The following is a 14,051-nucleotide window of genomic DNA, read 5'->3' as shown; positions in this document are numbered from 1 at the left end:
AACACAACAAAGGATAAATGTGTTAGCAATTGATATTTTTTTTTTGATTGACATATCACCTATCATTTTGTATGTATATGTATAAATACTGTGTCTAAACTATCCGTGAATACACATCTATTCATCGAATTATTTGTGTAACAAACAATCGACTTAACACATATATTTCCTTAAAGTGCTGCTTGTCCTTCTTGGCGTCTTTCCTTTGACTACAAACAACAAAATTGATATCCAATTAATTTCTAGAGGTGCCTAAAACTCAACGCTTGGAGTGAAGAGATCTTCTCTTCAAGCCAGGGATAGCACATACTCACACACACATGAATAGCGTGTTCTGGAATACAACTCATCAGGCATGAACTAAGAGGGCATTAGTTTGGATAACCACACACAGGCAAAGCACAGAAATGCATCATCTACTCAACATGTCTGAACGAAAGAGAAAACGTTTTTATCGTGTGTCGAACAGATCATTATTTGATTGACATTTGTAACTTTCTATCCAATAAAATTCTTTACTAACTTGCAATGATTTTTGTGTATGGGCTTTACTTTCTTATTTCATTTCGTCTTATTGATATTTTGTATCGTAAGAGTTGTCATTTCATGATATTAGATTTCGCTAAAGAAGAATAAGTCACTTGCCAACAGTTTTTTTTTTCTCCGATTTAATTCCAATAGCTTTGAGAAAGCATCAGTTCTTAAGTAGTCATGAATTCAGCGGATTCAGCATTCATCTTAATTTTGGGCAACATTTTAAGTTGTGGTAAAACAATTTACAAAATAACGTGCCCCTGATAAAGTTAAATTCCAAAGTAAAAATACCAACATCGACGTATGCCTATTTCACAAACTTGTTAAATCAGAGGAGCAGCCTTATAATTACTTGCACAAAGTGTGTGTATGAAATGCTGCATACAAAGTTCAGAACGACAGCGATATGATGCCGAAGAAGCATTGACTAAAGCGCGAGTTTGAACTCGTAGCACGTAATGGACCATTCAGCGTCTCGGTCAGTGTCGAGAAGGTGTGAGACCCATACCCACGAGTCTACATCCTTGTCCTGAAGACTAGAATGACCCAATCATTTGCCGCCGTTGATGGCGTGCTATACTCTAAAATATGCTTTTGTAACGCTCTTTCCTTTTATTCTCTTTTTCCTTTGGAGGATGTCGAAGTATGAACAGAAGTATGTTGAAATCGCATTCAGCTCCAAATGCTTTTGGCGTTGCCGCCGAGTGAGTGGAAGTTCGAGGTTTAGACGAACAAAAAACGACCAGAATCTGTGAGGGATCACTTACGAGCTTGGCGCTTTTTCAGATCAGCAAACTTATCTAATAGCGCGTTCTGCGCTGCCTGTCTGACCTCTGGCGGCGCCGGCATCGGATAGTGCGGCTTGATTTTCCGTATGTCGACGCTGATGTTGGTGTATAGGGCGTTGAGGGTGTAACTTGGGGTCGGGTAAGTGATATCGCTGAGACCATCTCCCTTATAGCGGATGTTGAAAGTCTTCATCAGACCGTACCTGCAGGGTATAAGCCAATAAGTTTCCATGGTAACAGGTGACAAGTAAACTGGAGCGATTGGGTATATTTTTCTTGTGTTCACAGAGATTCATCCCTGATTGACAACTTTGAATGAACGTAGTACATTGGAAATTCTTGCTTTGAAATATATGAAATAATTTTTTTTTTTTTTTTTTTTTTTTCATTTCAGGTCTCCCCCAAAGGACTTTGTTTAAGTTTAAGGGGCAAAGAAGTATATGTGTGTGCTTGATCATGCACAAATTCACAGTTTGTCTCAAAAGGTATTCATGCCAATCATTTTATTTTGTCAATTTTGTTAGTCTAAACTGGAAGATGAGACGAGAATGACGAGAATGACCCCTCCTAATAAAAAAAAAAAAAAGTGAAAGGAAGTAACGATAAAGCCAAGAACAATGAATAACCCTTTGAGGAATTCTCCAACAATCATTGTACTTGTGAAATACACTATACATTTCAGGCTCAAATAAGTGGCAGTTATGGCTTGTGACAAGTAAATTGTATCATCAAATTCTCTACAATTCTACAGCAAAGTACAATTGTTAAAAATAAAAACACAACAATGTATTCTGTATGTTTGTTTTATAATAATGTCACCTGTCTTGCACTTGTGGTGCGCTCTCATGGTGATGGGTGATGACGTCATAATGTCCGACGGTCCCCTTCACCCGGCTGATCTCGAGCCCGACGTCCTTCACCCTCTTCAGTATTTCGTCGTCTTCCCCGCCCCACCCCCAGTAGACGTTCGGAAATCCGTTTATCAGCCGGATTTGCCCCTTGCTCAGCCCCGTCACGGCGCCGAAGAAATTGTCGTAGGGCAGTCTTGGTCGATCGGAAGGAAAATTTACCAGAAAAAAACAAAAAAACAAACAAACAATGAATTACAGCACGAGAGAAGACAAAACATAACGTCTATTCAAGTGCGGCATGTTTCTATTTGTTTTGTGCACTGTGATAAGTATTTGAACCCTGTGCAGGAAACATTCAACATTGAAAAACAGATGAATTTGGACTAGAAAGTCATCAGATAAGATTGATTCTGGTTATTCTGTTTAATTACTGAGAGTCCAAGTCTGTGAAGCCATGTTCTATTACGGAAATCGTTTTAACTCATCTGCTAATATTCGCTCCTTCCCATTTCTGTATTGAGTGTCTACCTTAGCATAATGCTTAGAACAGCTAGGCCCCGTTTCATAAAACCTGTTATCAATAACAACTTACGATAGTTGTTATAAGCTACTAAAATCCATGCATCTGATTGGCTGAGAGCGAATTTGTCATAGAAATGTGGCAGTTGTTACTGATAACATGTCTTATGAAATGGGACCCAGGTCTTCTCACGGTCTCGTGTGCAATAACAGACATCAGCAAAGTAATTGGAGCCTATGCCGTGTCACAAAAGAACTCTGTAATTGTATTCCTTAAAAAAAAAAAACATCCGGCACTCTGAAGGCAGTATAGGGTCTGTCAATTACTGCAAAGAAACCATGAGGCAGAGAGAGATGGGGAGGGGAGGGAGTTTCTAACAAAGTTGACTCTATACATAGCTGTAAGCTCTTACCGGGTTACGTTCAGAGTCGGATTAGTGTCACATATCAGTAACCTCGATGCAATGACGGATGGATGACGTCACCCAAATCACTTAATCGTATAGTTTGTCACACGTATGAACTGAAAAAAAAAGAAACTGAAATATAAAACAAAGTTGGAGGTCTTACTTGTAATTCCATCGATCTGACCCGGACAAAAAATGTCTGGGCATCCGAGAGCAGCCGTAGTAGTTGCGGTCGTCGAGTGGTATGTGGTCGACATCGTGGAAGATGAAGCAGTCGTAGTCGGTGAAGTTCAGCGCCTCCAGGAAGCCCACGTTCATCAACATCGCCCGGTTGAACAATTCTTGGTTAGCCTATTAAAGTTACGGTATTATGGAAATATGTGGTCACGTGATGTACGTGCAACTATTTACATTGCACCTTCTATCTTTGTGCAGTACACACTTGTGTAAATGCAGATCTGCAAGAGTACTCACCTAGATAAAGATGCTGAACAATTAAATTTCCAAAAAGACTTTACATATTAATATTTATGTATATATTACTTACTTTTTCATTTTACTCTCTTTTCTACGAGCAATAATGCCATGTGATTAGGGGGTGCACGAGTCAGCAAACGGTCGATATACAACATTTTCAACATTCCCTTCTACCGGCCTTTATATTATTCATGCAGTTAATAAAGTTTGCTTGCTTGTTTTTTGTTTTCTTTAATTTTCATTCAAAGGCTCTACGAGCTTTACTTTTGCGTAGGTTCTGCCGTTGTTGATCATTTAAGCCCAGTGTAACACATGATTTAATGCGATTCATTTGACAAGCTATATGCGGTGTTGTTCTGACTCTGTACCATTAACCAATCGTCCAATTTCAGTTGTCTTTGTTGACTATTTGAACTTTGTTTCACTGATTCATTCATTACATTACGCCTCCCTGAATAAAAAAAAAAGTCATAGAAAACGAATTTGAAAGAATTAGGCAGTCTCTTCTGGTACTGACTCTTGATAATGACATAAGTGTATAGTTATACAAAATAATCTCATAGACCGTGTGAACCTGCTCCAAGTAATGTGCATCTCCGAAAGAAATCTTACTTGGTTGATCGTAAAGACGCTAAATTCGAGATGCTGCCTCTTAAGCATTGGTACCAAATACTTCAGTATGATCGGGAGGTGGGCGAATCGATCGCGGAATGGAATTATGATGGCCACCTGTATGGTGAGAAAAATAAGGGGTCATCCCACAAGACCGACACCCACGAGTCATACAGCCCACAAGTTTGACAACTGCACAGCTGAAAAGTCTTCACCATTATTTTTGGGTGCACGTCACGAGACCGACACCCACGAGTCATACAGCCCACTAGTCATACAGCTCACGAGTCATACAGCCCACGAGTTCGACAGATACAACACGGGGTTTAATGTGTCGGTCTCGTGGGCCTTGTTAGCTTATAGTGTCGAACTCATGGGCTGTATGACTCGTGAGCTGTATGACTCGTGGGCTGTATGACTCGTGGGTGTCGGTCTCGTGACGTGCATCCAAAAATAATGGTGAAAACTTTTCAGCTGTGCAGTTGATTAGTGCACTCTCAAAACTATCGCATCCGTAACTATCGATACTATGCATCGATTAAACAAGTGATTGGGGTTGTTGTTTGTTTTCCTCAGGTTTGGAAGTTGTCTGCATTTAGTTTGAATACCAGTAAGGGCCGATATGTAAAGATATTCGTATCCCAGTGAGAAATCATAATTTCGGAATAAAATTGGAAAAAAAACACACAAAATGACCCTTTTGTCGCGTCCAAAGAATCAATTTTAAGGTATGCGTATGGGATAGATAACGAGTTCTGCAGTTTGCATATTAGTTAGGGCATTTTAGAGAATTTCTGGACCATCTGTGAAAAAATTGCTTACCAATAGCTTTCTTCACCAATATGTTCACTAAGGTGTCTACTAACACCTCTCAATTAGTTCCATCCCAAATCCTTGTGGAAAATTCTGGGGAGCCAATCAAAATCGAGCACCCGGAGGGGGGCGGGGCAAAAATGGAAAAGTATATATTTTTTCCAATATAAGCGAGTGAGATGTCTAATAAGGGGTTTCTGGGGGTGCAGAATCGATTCCCACAAGTAGTTTTGAGTATAAACAACTCTCTGACCGTGAAATAGGCCACGCCTCCTTTTTGCCCCCGCCGAAATACGTAAATATTGGTATTTTCATACGTATCTTATTGGGTTTATATACTAGTAGTAGGTTTTTAAGGTGCACTGAAAATATGTGTGTGCGATGGGAAGTAGTTGTTCCCATTTCCCTTATATCCATAACACCAAATATAATCATATTACTGTAAATAGGCTTTACTTATTAAATGTTTGATTCTCAATAATTTCGAACCAACATCCTTGTGGGGGAAAAAAAAAACAACCCAAAACTGTGGAGCCAGTTAAACCTATTACGACAACAAAAGGGTGGGGGTGTCAATCAATAGGAAGATTTTTTTTTCCAGTACTAGTTTGTGAGATCTCCAATTAGGGGTTTCTAGGGGTGCTGAAAGGATTCGAAACATAAGTTTTGCGTAAAAAATACTACCTGACCATTAAAATAGACCACGCCTACTTTTTGCACCCGCTGATTCATGTATTATTGGTATTTCATACGTACATCAGTGGGTTTATTCAGTGAGTTTTTTAGAACACTGAATTGAGTTCTATTATTGAATTTGAGCTGTATCAACTCTTAAAACAGTGAGCAAATAATACTGCACAATACCGTTAACTGTGCAATCCACTTCTCTTACTTCCATTATGTCACATTTAAATCTGGCACAACAGAACTGTATTGAAACCTTGGTACTTTATCCTACTCCCCAACATTTCCCTTATACTGCTCCCATCAGCTGTTTGGTTGATGTTCTGACAAGAGTTACCATGCCATTTGCCGCAAACAGAAATGCATAACTCCTTGCTTTTACTACTGCACTTCAGTGCGCTACAGTCCCTTCAAAGTTTGCAGCTAACAAACTTCAGAAAATAGTCCGTTGTGACGGGGTTTGTTGAAGGGACCGGTGCGTAACCTTGGTCCTCAAGCTTCCATCCATACTCCAAGACATCCAATGATGGAGTTTGCAACATTAGCCAACCTCTGGTTTGGAGATTAGCTCGTAGAGGATGCTCCGCTGCAGCTTCTGTTGTAAGGTTTAATGCTCTCATCAGCAGCCCGCTTGGTGAAGATGTCAAATCTCAAGCCTCCAAGTCTTTCGGGTAGTTTTCCATGGAACATGAGCTTAAATAATACACAGCCGGTTTTAATGATATCATCTTTCTTGCCTCGGACGTCCAGAGACGCATCCATGGCCCTTTCCGCCTTGTCAGTCTCTCAGAGCTTGTTTACCAAAGTTGATTTGCGAACCCAGAAATCACTGACACTGTATCGCAGCCAGAGAAGCTGTGCAAGAGTTCAAGATCAAACACTTTCGGTATCTCTCTGGGAGGGCCTCCCTGATCTTTGCGATACTACAAGATGTTTCTTTTGCTCTTGTGAGGAAGATGGGGTGAATCAGCAAAAACCATGATATCAGTGTCTTCCGCCCTCACCTCAACAGGAGAATCTTTTGCCTCATCTAGAACTGCCCGGACTATAACAGTGTCTGCATCATCATGGTATTGCCGTACACTGATCCCATTTCTACTGAATTTCTCAGCAAGCAGCAGAATGAGCCGGGGCTTGTTCCTCTTGTTGTGGATGAACTTTACTCTTGGAACGAGGCTTTGATATCTGGGCGAAAGGGAATGTCACATCGTGCATTCTTTGTTCGTCTCAGGTGATCATTGTCCTTAGCAGAGCTGCCGTATCTATCAAAGACTACAGTGATTTGGAGAAACTGGCTCCCCATGGACTTCAAAAACTGAAGGTAGCTCTCGGAAATGCCCTTCCAGGATAGGTCAGCCTCCCGCTTGACGTTGTGCAGTATAGTCATCCACCATCAATGAACAGACTCATGCAGGGGGTTCGTTCAACGCTTTCCACAAATGCTTTCAGAAATCTTGCTTGGGCAGCCTTGTCTGGATTTCGCAACTTATAGTCTTTGTCAAATAGAGACATTGGTGTTGGCGTCAACTCAAATCACAGACCTTCGGTCTTGACTTCACGCAAACTGATGATGATTAGACGGTTGAAGAGCTTGAGTGAGTCAATAACCAGCTTCTTTCCATTGACTTTGGGTCCACTTCTAAGGCTCTCTAATGACTTCGCCTTTTGCTTTAGTTTCAATTGAATCCAGAACCGTTCGTCCATTCATCTTGGACAGCATGGCTCTGCCAACCTCCACTGCCTGATCAGCGTTGACTAGGTCCTCTGGAGTGCTGCTGAATCCTGTTATAAAGGATACTAGGGTCTTCTTGTCCCATGTTGCATCGAAGAGGTCGATCTCCTCCAACCATCCGAAAATGGCGTTGACAGCATCTTCGTCATTCTTCAACTGGGCTCTTGTGACGTGCGTGTGGTCAGGTACCTCACGCTTGTTCATACCTTGTTCAAGTTCCTGGTGAATGCATGAGAAGTGGTTTAGCGTCTTAACCCAACACCTGTGAGGAGATTCATTCCGGAAGCGTCCTCTGTTAAGACTGTTTGAGGATTTGGCCTCACCCATGAGTGTGGTTTCTATCGTGATTTTAGTCCATGTACCTGACCGCTCATGGTCTGAGAAACTGACTGCATGGTTTCCATACAAAGTGAATTTGGTAAGAGCTTACCAAATTCACTGTGTATGGAAACCATGCACCCTAGCAAGACTTCTGTGGAACCCGTAGAATAAACCCCTGCACGAGTCTGGTGACGGATGGTGGATGGCTCTTGCGCAACGTCAAATGGGAAGCTAACCTCACCTGCTAAGGGCATTGCCAAGAGATACCTCTATTTTTTAAGTCCATGGGGAGCCAGTTTCTCCAAATCAATGTGGTCTCTGACGGATACGGCAGCACCACTAAGGGCCTTGATCACCGGAGACGAACAAAGAATGCTTGATGTGACATTCTGATTCGCCCAGACATCAAAAGCCTCGTTCCAAGAGAAAAGCAAGAGCAACACAAGGCCCATTTTATTCTGCTGCTTGCTGAGACATTCAGTAGAAATGGGATCAGTGTACAGCAGTACCACGATGATGAAGACACTGCTATAGTCCGAGCAGCTCTAGATGAGGCAAAAGATTCTACTGTTGAGGTGAGGGCTGGGGACGCCGACATCATCTTTTTGCTGATTCACTCTATCTTCCTCACAAGCGCCAAGGAAACATCTTATGATTATAATCCCAAAGATAAGGGAGGCCCTCCCTGAGAGATACCGGAAGTGTTTGATCTTGAATTCTTGCACAGCTTCTCCGGCTGCGATACAGTGTCAGCAATTTCTGGGTTCAGCAAATCAACTTTGGTAAACAAGCTCTGCGAGACTGACAAGGCGAAACAGGCCATGGATGCGTCTCTGGACATCCGAGGCAAGAAAGATGATATGATTAAAGCCAGCAGTGAATTATTCAAGCTCATGTTCCATGGAAGACCACCCAACAGACTTTGGAGACTTGAGATTTGACGTCTTCAGCAAGCGGGCTGCTGCTGGGAGCATCAAAACTGAGAAATTACATGTCCCCGACAACATAAGCTGCAGAGCAGCATTCTCTACAAACTTATCTCCAAACCAGAGATTGGCTAATGTTACAAACTCCATCATTGGATGTCTTGGAGTATGGATGGAAGCTTGAGGACCAAGGTTACGCACCAGTCCCTTCAACAGACCCATAGCAAAGGACTATTTTCTGAAGTTTGAACTGTGAGGGGGACTGGAGCACACAGTCGCCGGCCCTCAGTTGTAAAAAGCAAGTTGTATAATAAAAAGTAAGGAGTCAAGTGTATTTCTTTTTGCGGCAAATGTCATGGTAGCTGTTGCCAGAACATCGACCAAACAGCTGATGGGAGCAGTGAGGGAGATGTCTGTGAGTAGGATAATGTACCAAGGTTTCAATATTGAGATACATTTCTGTTGGATTTAAATGGGCATAATGGAAGTAAAAGAAGAGGGAACGACTACTTTTGTTATTTTGCACACTTATGTTTCAGTGTTTTGCCAACTGTTTTTAGAGGAGGTGTAGCTCAAATTAAGTGATGATAGAACTCAATGCAGCATTCTAACCAACTCACTACATAAACCCACCGAGATGCGTATAAATTAAAATACCAATAATACATGATTCGGCGGGTGCAAAAAGTAAGTGTGACCTATTTTAATGATCAGGAAGTAGTTTTAACTCAAAACTAATGTTTCGAATCCATTCAGTAACCCCAGAAACCCCTAATTGGACATCTCACACGATAATACTGGCAAAAAAAAAAAAAAAAAAAAAAATCTTCCCATTGTTTGACAACCCCTCTCATTCTGTTGCGTAGATTTAACTGGCTCCACAGTTGTTGTTTGTTTTTTTTCCACGAGGATGTTGGTTCAAAACTATTTAGAATCAAACATTTAATAAGTATACACAGCAGTAATATGATTATATTTGGTGTTATGGATATAAGAGAAATGGTAACGACTACTTCCCATCGCACACAAGTGTTTTCAGTGCACCCTAAAAACCCATTATATAAACCTAATGAGATAAGTATAAAAATACCAATATTTACGTATTTCGGCGGGGGCAAAAAGGAGGCGTGGCTTATTTCACGGTCAGAGAGTTGTTTGTACTCCAAACTAATGGTGGGAATCGATTCTGCACCCCCAGAAACCCCTAATTAGACATCCACTCGCTTATATTGGAAAAAATATATATTTTTCCATTTCTGCCCCGCCCCCCTCCGGGTGCTCGATTTTGATTGGCTCCCCAGAATTTTCCACAAGGATTTGGGTTGGAACTAATTGAGAGGTGTTAGTAGACACCTTAGTGAACACATTGGTGAAGAAAGCTATTGGTAAGCAATTTTTTCACAGATGGTCCAGAAATTTTCTAAAATGCCCTAACTATATACGGGAGTTTAAGAACGCACTATAAAGAGGCTTGCTGGAGTGGTGATTGATTGATTTGTTGTTGCCCCATTTCTGCGGTTGTCTCATTTTAAGACGCGATTTTGTAACATGTCATGAATCAATGTAATAATAATAATAATAATAACAATAATAATTATAATAATGATAATAATAATAATAATAATATTAATACTAATACTACTACTACTACTACTACTACTACTACTAATAATAATAATAAGGACTTATTTACCCATGGCAGGGTAGGCTTTAGTGTTGCCACTGTTCTACCAGAGGGCCCTGCTATTATTATTACCCTAGCATTGCCAGGTACCTATTTATACACCTGGGTCGAGAGGGACATAGTGGGTAAAAACATCTCGTCCAAGGACGTAAGCACTGGGCGCGGTTCGAACTCGGATCTTCCGATCGGGAGTCGGGAGTCTTGTCCACTATGCCACAGCGCCCCCACCTCATGTACCTCATACAATGCGAATTGCCATAATATGCCGTATTATTTCTTTTGGCCAGAACGTTATTCTTCCTGCGATGAGTTATATGATTGCGTTTGAGATGATATATCCACATAATGTCAATATAAATTTAGCTGATAGAAATGAAATATGAGGTATGGATTCATTTATTCATGACCTTGACATGACTGTTATTGTCAAGTGACCCGGGAAGAATAATTTGAATGCAACGTACCTTCCATCGGGGCGTGCAGCGAGCGGGCTTCCAGTGACCACCCGGTAGATACCAATAGTCAGCTGTCTCGACTGCCTGTGACTCGATGGAAATGTCAAACAGACTGGCGACTTTCGTGTTGGCGCCAGCTAGCGACGATTCTACCAGTCTCCTCTGGAGGATCTCATTGGCCCGTTTGACTGCCTTTCTGACGTCATCGAAAGTTGGTCCGAAAACATGGTTTTCCGACTCCAGCATGGACGTGAAATCAAGATTCACGTTTTGTCTTCCCACTGTATGGAAATTGAGAATTGATCCATAGAGATCGTGGAAAAACAGAAAGGCAGACAAAAATCCGCATCCACGCACACACAAACGCACACACACACACACACACAAACACACATATATGTATATATATATATATGAAGAGTTTGTTTGCAAAAACCGATAAGTCCATTTTTGAAGATTTTGAATTACGGTCTCTGTTATAAAGTACAAAATAATACCTTTTAAATGATATATTGGTCACTACATATAAAGGTACATTTTTGAAGTTATGGGCAAAAGAAGCAAAAATTTTCTTATTATTCTCTTTATTTTTCTTGACTTTTAATCGCAAATATCTCCATTTGGCAAATATGGACTTATCGGTTTTTGCGAACAAACCCTTATATATATATAATGTATTCAATAGTTCATCTATAGCCCAATTCGTGGTTCTTTTATGATACATTGCGTTATTTCATAGAGTCGTTATGGTGCATGATATGGGGAATCAACTTTTTGCATACCCTATTCTTGCAAGAAATATTTCACATGATTATCCACACACACACACACACACACACACACACACACACACACACCAACATACATTACATATGCATAATACGTGTATAATCCGTATGATCATAATATGATATTCATACACGTTGAGTCGAAATCATTTGTCTCTTGTCCCCCGTCAATCAAGCTATTGTCTGCTTATCTGTGGTGTTTATCTTTAGACTGATATCGACCTGTGTGCGTATTCATTATTTATCAAAGCATTCATCTTTGATTGCCATATTTTCACGCATAAAATTGCTAATCACCAATCTATTCTCTGTCTGTTTGCCTGTCTATAATATACTCATCTATCTGTAACTAATGTCAATTTATACATCTATCACATGCTGCATTGATTATATATACATGCCTGTTCATAATGAAATCTTACCAAGGCCAGAAATGTCGACTTCTGGGCATGTTGACTTCTCAGCACAAGAACAAGAAAAAGGACCTGTGACATTGTGAAAGAAATATCATTATTAAAATGCATTCAAAGAAAACAGGGGGAAAACACGACCACACTGATACTGCCCAACTGTACTTTTTCTTTTACTGTCAAAAAGAAGCTCGAAATAAGATAATTTTATGAAATGTAAAGTCCTTTTAATCTTGTTTGCTTTCAGTTTTCATGACAGTCAGATTTCTGAATCATAATGACATGCATGGAGTCTGCTTCCTTGATGGAGGTGAGGACGTTTTAGCATTTTGTGCATGGGGAGGAGTAATTGTTATCATTTTGATTTGAGGACGTATGTGCGTGACAATTTCTTTTTGAAATAATATCCATCAAGTAAAACACACATTTTGCGAGTCTTCATAACTTCACATACTGGTGATTTCATTCGTACCATTTTTTATTTTTTATCTTTTTTCTATTATTATTATTATTTTTGGTTGGAGGGTATAGGTGGGGAGGAGCTGACAAAGTGCAACTGTGACAACATTTACGTTGATAAAAAGCGGAAACTGCATATTTTGTAAAATGTTATCATGGCATAGCATTATATCAAAATACTACTGAGTGCTTTTGTAGAGATTCATTGAAGTAAACTGAATAAAAGTATTCGGTCAGTGCTATTATCTCGCAAATGGTCGTATGGCCTCATGTAATTGCTATTGTTTAGTCACCCGAAAAACGAATTTGTTAATGCCCATTGTCGGTGCCTATATTCAGCAACAAAATTTTCCATCAAGATTTGGTGGTGAAAGTCTTGTGCCGGAAAGAATAAGAATATTCAACACTCTTTTTATCGATTGTTTTATAGTCAGGGACATTTTAAGAGTTTCACATGGTGAAGGATTCTATTCGTCCTGCGATGGTGCTTTTTTGTGGATTTAGTTTTTGATTGCACACAAACGCACTGGACATAAGTCGGGGGCGTGTTGAAGAAACTTCAGAGCTGTATTAAACAAAGCACATATCAAATGTGACACTGTTATCAACAATTTACACTGTGGTATTCTGACTGCGCACGAAATTCTCAGGTTCATGAATGTGTGTATGCGCGGTAATACACATTCGCCTTATTTGACGAGTAGAACCATACCTACAGCGTTGTTGTTGTTGTTGTTTATTCAGCAGAAATAGTGTGCATAAAACTTATTAGGTACATTTGCATTTGTTATCCTTTCAACAATACATAAGTAAAGCAGCAGTATTTGTGCAATGACATTCCAACTGACAGACAAACTACCGGTTCTAACCTTACCTTGGTGAGTGAGTTCAAAGAACCGCATCAGAAGGTACAAGAGTGTGCACGCAAGTGCAAACACGAGCAGCGAGAGGGTCCTCCTTGATCGCCGGAACCTCCCGGCTCCGAAACCAGCAAACCTCCGACTGACTCGCACGTACAATGAGCATAAGTAGCTACTCTTTGATAGCCAACATCCGACGAAGTCTCGAAGGCACGTAGCTATCCATCGCAAGCTCCTTAAACACGGCAAGTAATATAGTGAACGCCTAACGGCCATCTAGCCGTTGGATTGGGACGGTTCTGTCACTGGTCTACATGGTTATGATAGATAAAATAATGTGTGCTGGACTGGTGTGTGTCTGTCGTACTACCGAATACACGAAGTCGATGTCTTCAAGCCAGTATTCATTTCTGCATACTGGAATAACAACTTCCGATTGTAAGGCCCTCGAGTTCAACCCTGAAGAAATGCGATCGATAAACCTGTATACATTGTTGCTCTTCTATTCACAAAACCGCAGCTGCTAACCTGAGGATTGCCACCACTATTTTAACTATAGTGATAACAATCGATTGATCCCTGCCTATGTTGTCATCCAATTTTCTACTACGGCAAATATCTCCACAGTGACGATGAAAGTATGAACTCATCATAAAGTTAGGAACAGTATTGATTGTATGAAGATAGTGAGAGTGATGTATACAGTTAATGATCTAGAAACTGACTACCTT

At 40.5% G+C, this 14,051-nt stretch overlaps 1 protein-coding gene across 1 annotated transcript; it reads right to left on the bottom strand.

The window, feature by feature from the left end:
- Positions 1-1,293: 1,293 nt before the first annotated feature.
- On the bottom strand, positions 1,294-13,362 carry LOC140233327 (beta-1,4-galactosyltransferase 5-like). The gene is made up of 7 exons (XM_072313435.1): positions 13,335-13,362; positions 12,014-12,076; positions 10,813-11,084; positions 4,189-4,305; positions 3,263-3,450; positions 2,142-2,366; positions 1,294-1,525 (listed from the first exon to the last, which is right to left on the bottom strand). Exons 1-7 carry the CDS (start codon positions 13,360-13,362, stop codon positions 1,294-1,296), a joined length of 1,125 nt encoding a protein of 374 aa, XP_072169536.1.
- Between the last annotated feature and the right edge of the window lie 689 nt (positions 13,363-14,051).

The sequence above is a fragment of the Diadema setosum genome, chromosome 9, assembly GCF_964275005.1.
Source record: "Diadema setosum chromosome 9, eeDiaSeto1, whole genome shotgun sequence".
Taxonomy (NCBI): Eukaryota; Metazoa; Echinodermata; class Echinoidea; order Diadematoida; family Diadematidae; genus Diadema; species Diadema setosum.
This window is presented reverse-complemented; position numbering and strand designations above follow the sequence as displayed.

Excerpts from the sequence above, each read along its gene's own strand:
- LOC140233327 (XM_072313435.1), bottom strand. The coding sequence starts at position 13,362 with ATGCGGTTCTTTGAACTCACTCACCAAG. Across the intron at positions 11,085-12,013 it reads AGTCGACATTTCTGGCCTTG|TGGGAAGACAAAACGTGAAT; the intron begins GTAAGATTTCAT and ends ATTTCCATACAG. Across the intron at positions 4,306-10,812 it reads GCTGCACGCCCCGATGGAAG|GTGGCCATCATAATTCCATT; the intron begins GTACGTTGCATT and ends CTCACCATACAG.